This window comes from Neovison vison, chromosome 1, assembly GCF_020171115.1.
Source record: "Neovison vison isolate M4711 chromosome 1, ASM_NN_V1, whole genome shotgun sequence".
Lineage (NCBI taxonomy): Eukaryota > Metazoa > Chordata > Mammalia > Carnivora > Mustelidae > Neogale > Neogale vison.
In genome coordinates this window covers 308,350,142-308,364,400 of record NC_058091.1, presented here as the reverse complement: position 1 = coordinate 308,364,400, position 14,259 = coordinate 308,350,142, and the positions used below count along the sequence as shown (strand labels likewise).

General features: G+C 40.5%; 1 protein-coding gene across 4 annotated transcripts in view; it reads right to left on the bottom strand.

Annotated features, from left to right (window-relative positions):
- Positions 1–14,259, bottom strand: part of CTNND2 (catenin delta 2) — a 906,151-nt gene that overhangs the window by 201,303 nt on the left and 690,589 nt on the right. For all 4 annotated transcript variants that reach the window (XM_044233797.1, XM_044233772.1, XM_044233780.1 and 1 more), the window contains one exon: positions 7,791–8,004. In XM_044233797.1, coding sequence (XP_044089732.1) covers positions 7,791–8,004 — 214 coding nt within the window. The remainder of the gene's footprint in view (positions 1–7,790; positions 8,005–14,259) is intronic.

Genomic DNA, 14,259 nt, shown 5'->3' with positions numbered 1-14,259 from the left:
AACAGGGAACTCACTTGGCTAACAGACCTAAAGGAATGCCTCCAACTTGGCTTCTAGTCAGTAAGAGAGGCCATGCTTAATAATATTTACACTTTGTGGTATCTGCGAAAGTGTTCAGAATTCATGCAGGGAAGAGATTATTAATAGGAACATTATGGAACAAAGAAGAGAATGGAAGGAGCAATCCAGCAGATGAGATACTGTATTTCTGTAATATGTAAAACAGATGGAGGGGAGCTGGCTGGTGAAGTGGTAGTGGAAGGCGGCACAGCCCAGGATAAACACAGAGGGGACTCCATCCCAGTGATCCAAGGAGGTGGCTGACTGTCTTAATGGAACCTAAAGGAGATTCTTCCTTGGAGAAGACAGGCATAGGGGATGTAGAAATGAGAAGGGGGACTATCAAAGGGTGATTGATTGAAAGGAAGCAGTTGCCCACCCTCTCATTCTCCACTCCTGCCTGTGCATGGAGAATGCCCTGCCCTCTCACTATCCACTCCTACCCAGGTGGAAAGAACACCTGGCAACCAGAAAATGACTGACCCCTCCGTATAGGCCAGACATATAAACAACCCAGAAGACTATTCTCCAAAGAGACTGTCCACACTAGGGGGAACAGAAATGATATTGTGGATATCTGAGCCTAAGAGAAAAGCCCTCCTCCTCATGAAGATACTTGAAGGGCTCCCCATTACAATAGTTCATACCTTCCTGCTCACCTGAAGCCAAGCTCACAGTTAATAAGTTTCATTGATGTGCACAGAGCTCAACTCTCTACTCTTTCTGTTTTAAAAATAAGCAGAGATTTCATCCTTTTTTATCACTGATATTCCATTGTGTGTGTGTGTGTGTGTATGTATGTGTGTGTGTGTGTGTATATATATATACGTATATATATATACACATATACACCACATCTTCTTTCTCCGTTCATCAGTTCGTGGGCACTTGGGCTGTTTCTATAATCTGAAAGTTCATTGAGTATATACCATAACTCAAGTAGTATATTGTTCCTTAAAATATATGGTTTTGTAAACTTATATGTAGAAGCATATAGGAATAGCAATGTGTTCAACTGCTTGAAGTTACACTGTGTATAAACCTTCACTGAAATAAAAACTTCTTTCATTTAAAAAAAAAAGAACAGAACCGAGGGTCTTTCCACACTTAAAGCATGCAAAATTAATGAGAAAGACTCCCATAAAAACAAACAGAAAGAAATGATACCCGAGAAAGGTGAGGTGATTTATGATAAATGGAAAACAAACCTTGGTTCTAAATAATATCCTTAGAGAAATGCAAGAATAGTGTACATTCATAAAATAAAAATAGAGGTTATAAAAAATAACACAAAAGAGAGTTCTTAGAATTAAAATAATGATCTATTAATATTAATAATAGTAATATCTCCCTAGATCCCTGCAAAAAAAAAAAACAACAAAAAACCCTCGTTGATAGGTTGAGAGATATTTTGGATGCTGGAGAACTCTCTCATGGTAAAAAGACAAAGGGTTCCAAATAATATATGAAGATATGAGAGTTGAAGTCCAAGAGGTTCAAAATATGCCTATCAACAATTCTAAAAAGAGAGGATAGAGAAAATGAATCAATTAAAAAAATGATAGTATTCTGGCAGTGAAGGTTATGACTCTTTAAAATGGAAATATCCAATTCCAGGAAATTTTTAAAAAGCACAAACCTAGATACCTCATCATATACTTTTATATATCATGGATAAAATTAAGTTATAGAAAATAGTCCTCAGAAAAATTTCTATCCAGTCATATCTAATAAATATCAATCATGTATGAGGATTTAATACTGACATACTCAGAATTTCATCTCCTAATTTCATCAATTACTCCTAAAGTAATTGACTTCAGTCAATGACTTAATATGTAAAACTTACAGGAGAATAAACCAAGAGAGAGGAGGGCCTGGAATCTAGGTGACAGATGCCCCAACTCTGGAAAGCAATGCAACAGTTGCAATAATTGAATTCTACCCCCAAAATAGAGGATTCTGCTCCTGAGATTTTTGGAAAACCAGGGAACTGATGACCAAAATCACAGACAAAGTTTAGTTGGTAGGCATTGTAGATGATGAAGGATCTGTAAGATATGATTCTAGAAATGACTCCTTTGACAAGAATCATCACTTTAGACCCACTGGGAAAGAAATGTGATGGCTGGGTACCACATGGGTCTGTTCTTCCATGATAAAGCAAAAGCTACTCTCTGGCTTTCAACTTTTGAACTGAGCTACAGAAAACCTTGGAAGACCAACTATGATTATAGAATAGATTGCAAAATATTCAAACTTGACAATGTAGAAGTCAAGTATGATGACAGAGGTTGTGAAGAAGGGTGAAGACGTAGAACACTAATTTCTTATCTTATAAAATGGGTGATGAGATAATGTCTTTATTAGATGCAAAGGACAGAAAGCTGAACTTTGATGTACTGATGCATTTGCAGAGGAGATAAAGATAATGATCCCACCATTTTGGAAAGGAGAAGGCATGAGTGGTGAATATGTGAAAAATCCTTCTCCATCACAGTGGAAAGAGAGTAAGAAAAGCCCATGATAATTGACTTACATAGAGTGAAATAAGCATAGTATTTAAAGACATGGAGTAACTATGAGAAAACTAAAAACAAAGCAAAAGCTGAGGCTGAAAGCTTCTGAGGGACTGGGAGTGTCTAATACTAGAGGACAAATGAAGCAGGGGACTATTGTTTTCTTATAAGCATCTTTATACAATTTCATCTTTTTTTTTGAGATTTTATCTATTTATTTGACAGAGAGGGAGAGAGAGAGAGCATAGGCAAGAGGAGGAGCAGAGGGAGAACAGGCTCCCTGCTGAGCAGAGAGCCTGATGCAGGGCTCAATCTCAGGACCTGGGGATCATGACCTGAGTTGAAGGCAGGCCCTTAACCAACTGAGCCACCCAGGGGCCCCCGATTTCATCTTTTGACCATATACAGCCATTACTTTGACTGAAAATATGAAAATGAATTTAATTATCATCTTTCCCACTTCCAATCCTTCACAAGTAAATACTTTAAAAAAGATCCATTAAGAAATCAGGCCAACTGATCTCTAGGCCAACTATTAAGCCCTCATGGTTCTACACTTATCTGTACTGCTTTATTTCCTTGACCAACAAATGTGTCTGCACACATCTGGAAAAAGATGAAGGACCTTTGGATCCGGGTATATATTAGTTTCCTAGGGTTGCCATAACAAAGTACCATCGATTGAGTGTCCAAAACAACAGAAACTTACTGTCACAGTTCTGGACGCTAGAAGTCAAAGATCAAGATGGCACCAGGATTTGTTCCTTGCAAGACTGTGAGGAGAATTTGCTCCTTGCCTCTTTCCTGGCTTCTGGTGTTTTCAGGCAAGCTGTGGCCTTCTTTGCCTCAAGGAAACATTACCCCATCTCTGCCTTCATGTTCACATGTCTTTCTCCCTGTGTGTAGCTGTGTCAAAAATTTCTTCTTTGTAAGGACACCAGCTATATCAGATTAAGAGTCCACCCTACTCTAGTATCCTAACTTCACTTATTACATCTGAGTCACATTTTGAGGTGCTATGGATTAGGGCTTCAATATATGAATTTGGGGTGCATGTAATTTAACTTAGACTGGAAATTAAATTAACTGACCTAATGCTAGTAAGTAAAACAGTTAAACTGAGACCTGTCTCTTTAATTAAAAGGACATTTGATGTACAAAATGCAAGAATATACTTTGCTCTTGGAGAATCAGAACTCTTAAGGACCCTTGCTTTCAACAGAAATAAAAGTTACTTATTAAGTTTTATGGTTTAATAAAAAGTGGTTTATTATGATTTGTAAGGCATTCTGAAATCTTTAGTTGGGCACTTCAAAATTTAGGTTGATTATTTCCATATTTAGAGAGAGAAAAATTATATTAGTCAAGCCCAAAGGACATGCAGCATTTGTAACCAAAGTTTATTTGCTTAGGATGTTTCGAGTAATGGCTAGCATATAATAGTTTCAACTGGATTTAAATAAAATTCTGATCATCATCTCATAGTAATTATTGCACAGGAAGAAAATTATTTATTGCAAGGCCTACCAGGCAGAAGCAAAATACATTCTGCTGTGAATAGATACTGCGTGCAAACAGGCAGATTTTTTTTAAGTGTGCATGCTTATGTGTTGAATGTAAATGCATGTAAAGAGCTAAATTTCTACATTTTATTATAGTTCAAACAGTTTGCCAAGGCATACTCAGTAAATAATTTAAAGCTCTGCAGGAACATTTCTTTCTTTTAGTCTTTTATTGTTTATAATTTGGTTCTACATCCGTTTGGTTATATAGCCTAGGTCTAATCTAAAATCCCATTTAGAAACATGCTTTATTATGTTTTAAAAATCACTAACATTGTTCTTTTTGATATCTGTTTATAAGACATCGTGGTTTGTAAATATCTAAAAGAGGAATTCAAAGGGTACTTCACCCTCCCTCCCCCTATATATATAGATTTTTTAAAAAAGATTTTTATTTATTTATTTGACAGAGAGAGATCACAAGTAGACAGAGAGGCAGGCAGAGAGAGAGGGGGAAGCAGGCTCCCTGCTGAGCAAAGAGCCCGATATGGGGCTCGATCCCAGGACCCTGGGATCATGACCTGAGCAGAAAGCAGAGGCTTTAACCCACTGAGCCACCCAGGTGCCCCTATATATATATAGATTTTTAACACACATTGATTTTCATGCATTTGCTGGTATTCAGGGTGGAGAAGGTAGGAGCGTAAGCTCCCTTGTACTGAGGGGTTCTGTCACGTACTGAGTCCTTAGTCCTTGCTGGACTCTCTGTTAGGTCTGCTGCAGAATTACAATGGAAGTAAATCAATGCTTTATTAATTCATGCATGCATATCTAACCTAATTCCAAAAAGGCTTTGGGAAGCGTCCCTGTGACAAAGTGACAACAGCAGTAAAGAGAGGCTTTTTAATCTTAGGGCTCCATCCTCCAGAGCCATCATGAGCATCGGTGCTCATCGAATTAAGTTCCTAAAATGTAGACACGTGTGTCAGCAACAGCCCTTTTCACATTTAGCTGCCAGCAAGGCATGGGTGGGGCAGTTCCCAACAGCGCCACCGAGCATCCCACTGGGCTCTGGTGGAAGCATCGTGTGGGTCTGCTGGACGTCAGCACTGCCCGCGCAGATGCCCATGGATGAGCACACACCGGACACCCGCAGAACATCCAAAGCACATGAAAAATTAAGGATGAATGGACAGTGTGAGCTTAGCGTAGCAAAGCATTTACCAGACTTGGGGGGAGACCAGAGTCTCAGAGGAGGAGTGGAAAGAGAATGACAGATAAGACAAATGGGGGATTTGATGTCCTCGAGGTTAAACCAGTTAGCTGTACTAAAATGCTGGGTTCCCAGAGCTCCCCCGGAGCCAACAGAATCAAGGCTTTCATAGCTCACTCGGGCAGAGGAGGGCTGGGCTGCGCTGGTGCTGAAGGTGAACATGACCCTCTAAGACTGTTTGAGGTGAATTCATTTGCCTCATTTTGCTCTTGCTCAGGCAGCGTGCAGTCAGCCTTGGCTCCATCTGCATCATTCATGCCACGTCTACACAGAAGTCAGCGGAACCAGTTTCCAGGCACCCTCGGATTTCTGCCAGCACGGGAGTTACGAAGGCTTTATTGCTACGGACGAGCACGTGGTGGGTTCTCATGTCCTTTTCTAGAGCGGAAGGTCGGCTAAGGTGCTTACCATGTTTCAATAGTGCCCACCATGGCAACTCCAGAAACCATGAGCTTCAACCCACTGAAATGTTTTAACAACTTGTGTCTTTGAAAAACTTAAACTTCATGCCTGGAGCGCAGCCGTGCACAATAAGACCGTGCCTCTGGAATGGCATGAAACATCTACTGAAGCAGCAGGGACTGCCTCCCTGGACCCAGTCAGCCCAGTGGCTTGGACGGAGTCAGGACAGAAGTCAGGAGGGGACGTGGAATGAGTTCTTGGCCACTGGCACATGCTGACGCAAAAGCAGTGGGTCACCACGCGACAATGGGTAGGAACCTTCGTTCTTCCCCAAAGGAGCAGGAGAAAGGGCACGCGTACTCTGTCTGTATGTCAAATACTCCATCTTCCGCATAGCCAGATGTGCTTGGGAGACGGGGTTCCTCTAGCTCTGTGGGCCTCAGGCACCCACTGACAAGGCCTTCACGCACAGAAACACCACAGTGGATGTTTTCCATCACACACATGGAGGCCTTTCTCTCAACTGGAAAGTAGGGGGGGGTCTCCTAACCCTAATGGTAGCATATACTTTCAATTATTTACATCACCCCCCGAACTATCCTATAATCATAATGTGTACATAACAATAGTTTTACCTTAACAGATCCATATTAGTTTGGTGTGAAACATCACTTTATTAACACTGTAACCTTAACAGCTAAATTTTTTTTTCTACAAAGACAATTCTCCACTTAGAGAAACGCAAAAAAAAAAAAAAAAAAGCAAAAGGAAAGTAATTGGGGTCTAGTTCTAATTTAGCTAAGAGTGGGAAAGAGATGTGACAATAATCTTAGAGGGTGTAAATTTAAGAAAACAGACTGCACCTGGGAGATTTCATCTCAGCCTGAACAAATATTTATGACTCTCAGCTTGAGTAATGTGTTTTCTTAAAAAATAACAAGATCCCGTGTATCTCATAAGCATAGCTTCAAGAAAGTTTTGGAATCAAGACAGAAGACCAGTGGCAACGTGACAAATTAAGAGATCCTTTTTTGAGAATCAATCTTGCAATCCATGTGCCAAACACTTAAAGGGGAACGTCGATGAACGAAAAACCAAATGTCACCTAAAACGACAAGTGGATAATCGAGAAGAGGACTCTGAAGCCCTTACTGAGGCCACTAGTTGCTAGCACTCTAGCAAGTAAAAGTGCACATTTAGAAGGTTAGGGACAAGAGGGAAAGCTCATGTTTACACGTTATTCCAATGTTCATACAGATGCCAGGAAAGGTACAGCTGAATGCTTCACTGTTATTCATCAGATCCTCACGGCGTCCTGAGGTGCCAGTGATCTCTACTTTACAACACTCAAGAGTTCTGTGTTCACAGAAAGGCTTGCTGTCCTGTTCACGTTGGAAAAATTCCCTCTATGTAAATATGTAAATATAGACTATAAACATATATGCAAATATAGTATATGAACATAATATGTAGGTACATATATAATACATAAATATATATGTATGTGAGAGAAATTCCATATGTAATGTGTATGTAACATGTAATATGTATGTAATATGTAATCCTATAACCTAGGGACTTCTAGTAGGCATAACTATGTTTTTCAAGAAATTAGCTGTTAAGTATGATGAGATCACATTCTTAATCCCATTATAAACCAGAAAATACACCTTACTAATAACAACTCACATATCTTATTCTTTTATCAATTCTTATTTAATGCCATTTTCATGATCACCTCTGGGTGTTGTACGGTGCTGGGCTACTTCTAAATCAAGTGACAAAACTGAAACCAGGTCATAGAATTTTAGAAGGGTTATGTTGGCTGCATTCTCACAATCCCACTTGGCCAGTCCATAGGTGTGAAATCAGATTTCCTTTTATTCTCTCATTCAGCTCATGTGTATTGGGACTGCCCATGGTAGCAGCCCCCCTGGGAAGCCCTGCAACCACCATCCTTGGTCAGCATGTTTGTTACCATGTTGGATCATGGAGACTTTATCTTGGGAGGCAGGTGTTAATAAGGACTCTAACCTGTGACCAGCTCCCGGATCTCCAGGTCGGTGGTCTTGCGGAGTAACCTCACCAGCGCTGGGATGCCACCGCAGTTTTTGAGGGCAATTTTGTTATCATCGTTGGCCTTCCCATACACCAAGTTTCTCAAGGCTCCGCAGGCACTACGGTGGACTTCTGTCATCCGATGGTCCAGCAGGTCCACCAGGAGCTGGATGCCTCCTTGTCTCCTTATCTGTAAGAGCACAGGAAACAACTTTGGCCTTAGAGAGGAAGCTTGCACCATTTAGACCCAAACAGGTTTTCGTACGGAGCCGGGGCTACGATTAATGTCACTGAACTGACTTAGAGCACACAAAGTAAAAAAGAAAACCAACCAGTGTTCTCCTTAGATTTGATTGCCTTCACATGCTTTCCTAGCCTACTGATCACATTTCAAACATACCTCCTTTCAAGTCACAGATTTTGAAAAGGTGATTTTCACTCAAAAGGGAGGCCTTGGACATTTCTCTCTATTAAATATGGCCCATATTCATGGCATGAGGCAGACGGAGGAGCAAGAGAAACTTCTCGCTCCTGGGACTTATTAAATTTAACCACTGTCTTAAAGGGCTGTGGGACTGAAGTACAGCATGTTAAAACTATGCTTAATCAGAACATTCTCCCAACATTTTAAAGAAACCAGAAGCTGAAGAGAAACTGGAAAAACCAACACAAGGATTTCCATCTAAGAAGCCCAGGAAGGTAAGACAGTCACAATGACAGACCACTAAGACCAACGCATGTTATGCTTAACTCAGGTATCTGCTTAATACCAAAAAATCACATTAAATTTTGATGTTCCTTTTACCCATAACAGTTTTGATTTTTCAAAATAAGCAAAGGAAAGAAAAAAACCACCTTGCAATATGTCTTTAGATAAGTCTTCTCTTTGCTGTCCTTTAATGTTTAGACCAATTTTTAAATTAAAATGGAAAACCAATGGGCTAGTTACCGTATTGACCATTTCATGGAGCTTTCATTAGCAAAGCTGTATTTGAACATTTCTTATTTATATGGAAAAAAATAACATGATTCATTCAGTAATAGCATCTTCATTTTTTTAACTTCCATGTCCCCCAGGGATTGAAAAATTATGGTTTGTAAAAAAAAAATTATGGTTTATTGCAAATGGTTATAATTTGGCACTTTCCCTACTTAGTTTTCTTATCACAGAAAACTCATTCATCCCACAGATGTGCTGGACACATGGCTACATCCCCACCCTTTTAAAGGTGTGAAAATGTGACTTTCTCTGTGAAGTTACTCCAACCACACTATTTAAAACTGAATCCTGAGCCAGACCCTCATCCCAGGCCGGCATTCTTGCTTGACCTTAATCTATTAGAGAATTCATCATATCCCATATCTATCCTATCCCTGCCCTAACTTCTTTATTATGTTCATTGTCATTGACTGTTGGCTGGAATGTGTGTTCTTGGAGGGCAAGTCTGTTTTTGTTCACGCCCATATCTCTATCCCAATCCCAAGAGCAGAGCCAATCCCATAGCAGATGTTGAACAAAAATTTGTTGAGTGAATGGAGAGGGAGACTCTTTTACCAGTGACAGTCAAGTTTCTAAGATTCGTTGGAACTTAGCTTTTCTTTCTTTTTTTTTTTTTTTTAAAGATTTTATTTATTTATTTGACAGAGAGAAATCACAAGTAGACGGAGAGGCAGGCAGGCAGAGAGAGAGAGGGAAGCAGGCTCCCTGCTGAGCAGAGAGCCCGACGTGGGACTCGATCCCAGGACCCTGAGATCATGACCTGAGCCGAAGGCAGCGGCTTAACCCACTGAGCCACCCAGGCACCCCAGGAACTTAGCTTTTCAAAATCAAGTGATCTCTCTCTTTTCAGGAGCAACACCCCCTTTTGCGAATAACTAGGACTGTCTCCAGGTGGCTACTGCAGCACTTCCCACGCCAGCCTCCAGATAAAACGGGGGCCTGCATCATCCACGTGACGTGGGCCATGTGAGAATTCAGATTCTGCTTGTAGGACTGACTTTCATCCATCCCCAAAATGAAAGACAGAAAGCTGAAGCTCTCACAGAATTCCTGGGCTGAGTCCCTGACTTGGAGAACATGAATATGGAGTTTCATGTATCTCATGTCCCGTGGGAAGGACCAGGGATGGAAGAGGGAAGGACAGACAGCAGGACAGGAGGACAGGGCCATGGAGGAGGACGTTAGCTTTGTGAGGTGTCAGCACAGCCTGTGATGGTGAGTGCACGCTGGGAAAGTGGCTACGGGTATTACTGGGTCCATTAAAAAAAAGTGAGAAAGAAGCAGAAAACAACTGTTCCCCAATGTAGAGTTTCACCAGTGTTTGCTTGGCATCCACTCAAGAGGGATGCAGTCTGTGGTCATTATACATGTGTCCCATACATGTATCTAGGTTGTAACCACACCCGCACTAGGGTAATACTTTAGAAAGGATGTTCTACTTGTACAGAAGTTTAAACTATGAGTGTTGTTTTCTCTCTGCGTGTGTATTTACATGTGTATGCTTTACTCAAAACTGTTTGGGTTTGGGGCACCTGGGAGGCTCAGTGGGTTAAGCCTCCACCTTCAGCTCGGGTCATGGTCTCAGGGTCCTGGGACCGAGTCCCACATCGGGCTCTCTGCTCGGCAGGGAGCCTGCTTCCTCCCTCTCACTCTGCCTGCCTCTCTGCCTACTTGTGATCTCTCTCTCTGTCAAATAAATAAATAAATAAATAAAATTTAAAAAACAAAAAACTGTTTGGGTTTAATGATCTCCATAATGATGAAGCCATTAATAAAACAGGCAAAGAAGCCATTTTTCAGTTCACTGATTGGTTATATATAAAAAGCAGATGGTATAGTAAGTCAATCAATCTATCTTATCTGTATCTGTATATTTAGCTATATTGTATACTACAATTAGTATCCCCAGTTTATAACTTATTTTCCCATTCACACATGAGTTAATGCATTAAGCTATTAAAATATTATTTCAAAGCATTAAAGGAAAAATGAATTCAAAACAAATGCAGTATCAATTCTTAATGGTACAACGTGAACCAAACACACAGTGTTTTCTGTGTGACCCTAGTTAATGTCATACATCTAAAATTACAATGAAATCTTGAGTTTTATTTTAATCTATTTAGAGAAACACAACTAAGATGATAAGCTTATTTTGCGGGGCATCACCGGACCATATATATATATTTTCATATATATATATATATAACTATAGTTTTCTTGGGTTGAATTTAACCTAAGAATTTAGGAATCCTAAAGCCAAACCTGAATGAGACCTGAGTTCACAGACATGAAATGTGATGGTCAGGCCGCTGGTCCTGCTACCTCCTGCTTCCCCCGCCATCCTAAAAGGATCAGGGAGAAAGGCGACAGGTGGACTCTCAGGTCCCTTGCAGGGTCTGTATCCATGGCAGGACTTCCAGGCACTGTGGGTTGCTGTGGGTGGGTCCGGATGCTGTCCTCTGTGCCTCCCCACTGCTTTGCTTTTCTCCTGGACCATGCCTCCCATTAACTTCTCCCTGCTCCCAGTTCTTCTTGTCTCTCCTTATAACTAACCCTAAACTCTTAAAAGACTCCAAAGAAACCCATGTTAAACATTAATGAGGTACATCTTCTCTTTGAAAAATGATCAGGGGAAACTCTTTTCTTTGAAATGACACCTTTACTCCCACTAACTGGCCAGCGATCTCTTTTCCATTTATGCTCCCCATTGGGCACTCCATACCCAGCTGGTGGGGCCTGTGGTCTAGCCCACACGCTATCATTCCAGGCAAGTTCCCCCTTTCTCTCCTCATCATCTTCATGCAAAGTGCTTCAAAAGTGGACATTTAATATTTATTAAAACAATGCTAATCCAATGTCATATAATATCAGATCTAATGTATGTAAAATCAAATAAAATGCACGCACAAGAAGAACATCTGCGGATGGTAGTAAGTTAGTAAATATTTATCAGACGAATGGAAGAATAGTGTGGTTGGTTGTCATGTTAGTTTCCTTCTCCCTGTTATTTTTACTACTTTAAAATAGACATTATTTTTAGAGCAGTTTCACATTCACAGCAAAACTGTGCAAAAAGTACAGAGAGTTTCCATATTCCACTTTTCCCACCCATACACAGCCTCCTGCATTATCCCAAGTACTGAGTGGTACATCGGTTACAGATGATGACACGTCATAGTCATCCCAAATCCACAGTCTCCGGTGGACTTCACTCTCCAAGTTGTGCATTCTCTCAGTCTTGAAAAAACATATAATGGCACGTATCCAGCATTATAGTATCAGACAGAATAATTCCACTGCCCTGAAATGCTCTGTGCCCTCCTAGTCATCCCTTTCTTCCTCTAACCCCTGGAAACCACTGAAGATGTTTTTCTCCCATGGTTTGCCTTTCCCAGAATATCACAGAGTAGGAATCACATAGTATCTACCCTTACAGAGTAGCTTCTTTAACCGAGTACTACGTATTTAAGATTTCCTCATGTCTTTTCGTGGCCCGATGACTCATTTCTTTTTAGCATTGAATGATATTCCTTGGTGTGGATGTAGTGCACTTTATATATCCATTAATCCACTAAAGGACAGCATGGTTGCTTCCAAGTTTTGGCAATCACGAATAAAGCTGCCATACATAATCATTTGCATGTTTTTGTATAGACCTAAGTTTTCAGATCCTTTTTGTCAATATCAAGGATCACAATTGCTGAATTGTATAGTTAGAGTATGTTTAGTTTTGTAAAAAAACTGCCAGTCTTCCACAGTAGTTGTACCATTTTGCATTCCTACCAGAAATTAATGAAAGTTCTTGTTGCTTTACATCTTTGTCAGCATTTAGGTTTGCTAGTTTTTTTTTTTTTTTGTTTTGTTTTGTTTTGTTTTTGGCCATTCTAATATTTCATAGTGGTATTTCATTGTGTTTCCTTCTCTTTTAAAACTGACTTGTGCGGGCACCTGGGTGGCTCAGTCATTGGGCGTCTGCCTTTAGCTCAGGTCATGATCCCAGGGTCCTGGGATCGAGCTCCGCAATGGGCTCCCTGCTTGGTGGGAAGCCTGCTTCTCCCTTTCCCACCCCCCCACCCCCCGCTTGTGTTCTCTCTCTCACTATGTCTTTATCAAATAAATAAATTTTAAAAAACTGACTTGCAATTCAGATTTGCTTACATTAATACCAATGACTGAATAAAAACCAGCAATGTTGAAATATACATAGGCAAGCAATGGCTTGAATTAGATCTGGAATGAACAAATTTCCTATCTGCTACTTTTCTAAACTGGATAGACTCAAGAAATGATCGGAGAAGCCTTTTCATATATAACTGGAGTAGACAACCATAAATTCGTTAACTGAATGATCCTTGATCAATGGTCCACTTCAGTCAGCAGCTCCTAAGTGAGCAGCTCACACTGATTTGTATGCCTTGCTGTGAGCTTCAGGTACCTAGATTGAGATAGTGGCCTCCTAGAAGTAAGGAAGATGGAAGCTGATGAACCCCACAGCAGGAGAAATAAAAAGATCAACCAATCAAACAAAGCAAAAACGATGCCCTTCTGCCTGTCCTTTCAGGTCATTTAGAGAGAGAGCATTCTTCAACTTGACACAGACAGTCTCTTGGGGATGAAGGCTGGGATGCGTGGGCACAGCGCATCAGTGAAGCTCACCCCGTTCGTATCGGGGGACAGTGATAGTGACCTCCACACCCTTGCCGTACAGGAACCCCCTGTTTTCACAATTTAAACTCCGGAATGAAAAGTATCTAAAAATCATTCAAGAGTAAGATGCAGGGGTTTTCTTCCTTGTCTTTTCATGACGAGGCAGAATATAGACAAGCCTTTTAAATCAGGAAACAAAGGGATGGGAAGTTAAATACAAGAAAAATGCAGGTAATGCAATATTACCTGTTGCACAAAAAATGGGCCCTTGCCACTTGGAGAACGTGTTACTCTTACCATTACCTGCATTTATTTAGAATAAAATGCATTTATCAATGAATTAGCTATTATCATTAAATTGATATCAACATCAAGGAATAATCTAGGACATATCCAATCACAGCAGTGTTTGCGAGCTCATGGCAGTCTTTATACAATGATGATGATGATGATGATGGATAGTGGGTAACAGAGTACTTTACCGGGGAATAGAATTCCTCTTGGGGGGTACTTATTTTCATTTAGAGAAATGCTAGGAAGGGTTGCTTTGAGGATAGTGAGATGCACAGGGCATGGGTTACAGGCGTTCTTGACAATAAGAGGTTCCTCACTTACTCTGCATCTGAAATGAGTAGGAATTTGGACCCAGGGAGGAGAAGGATGAGGTTGGAGGAAGTCTATTTTTTTTAACTTACAGGTTATGAAATAAGATCCTTAAATAGCTAAGGACCTGGGTAAATATTTCTGTAACTCTCAGGGATCTACTTGGTGTTAAAGTAGGTATGTCTTTGGGTT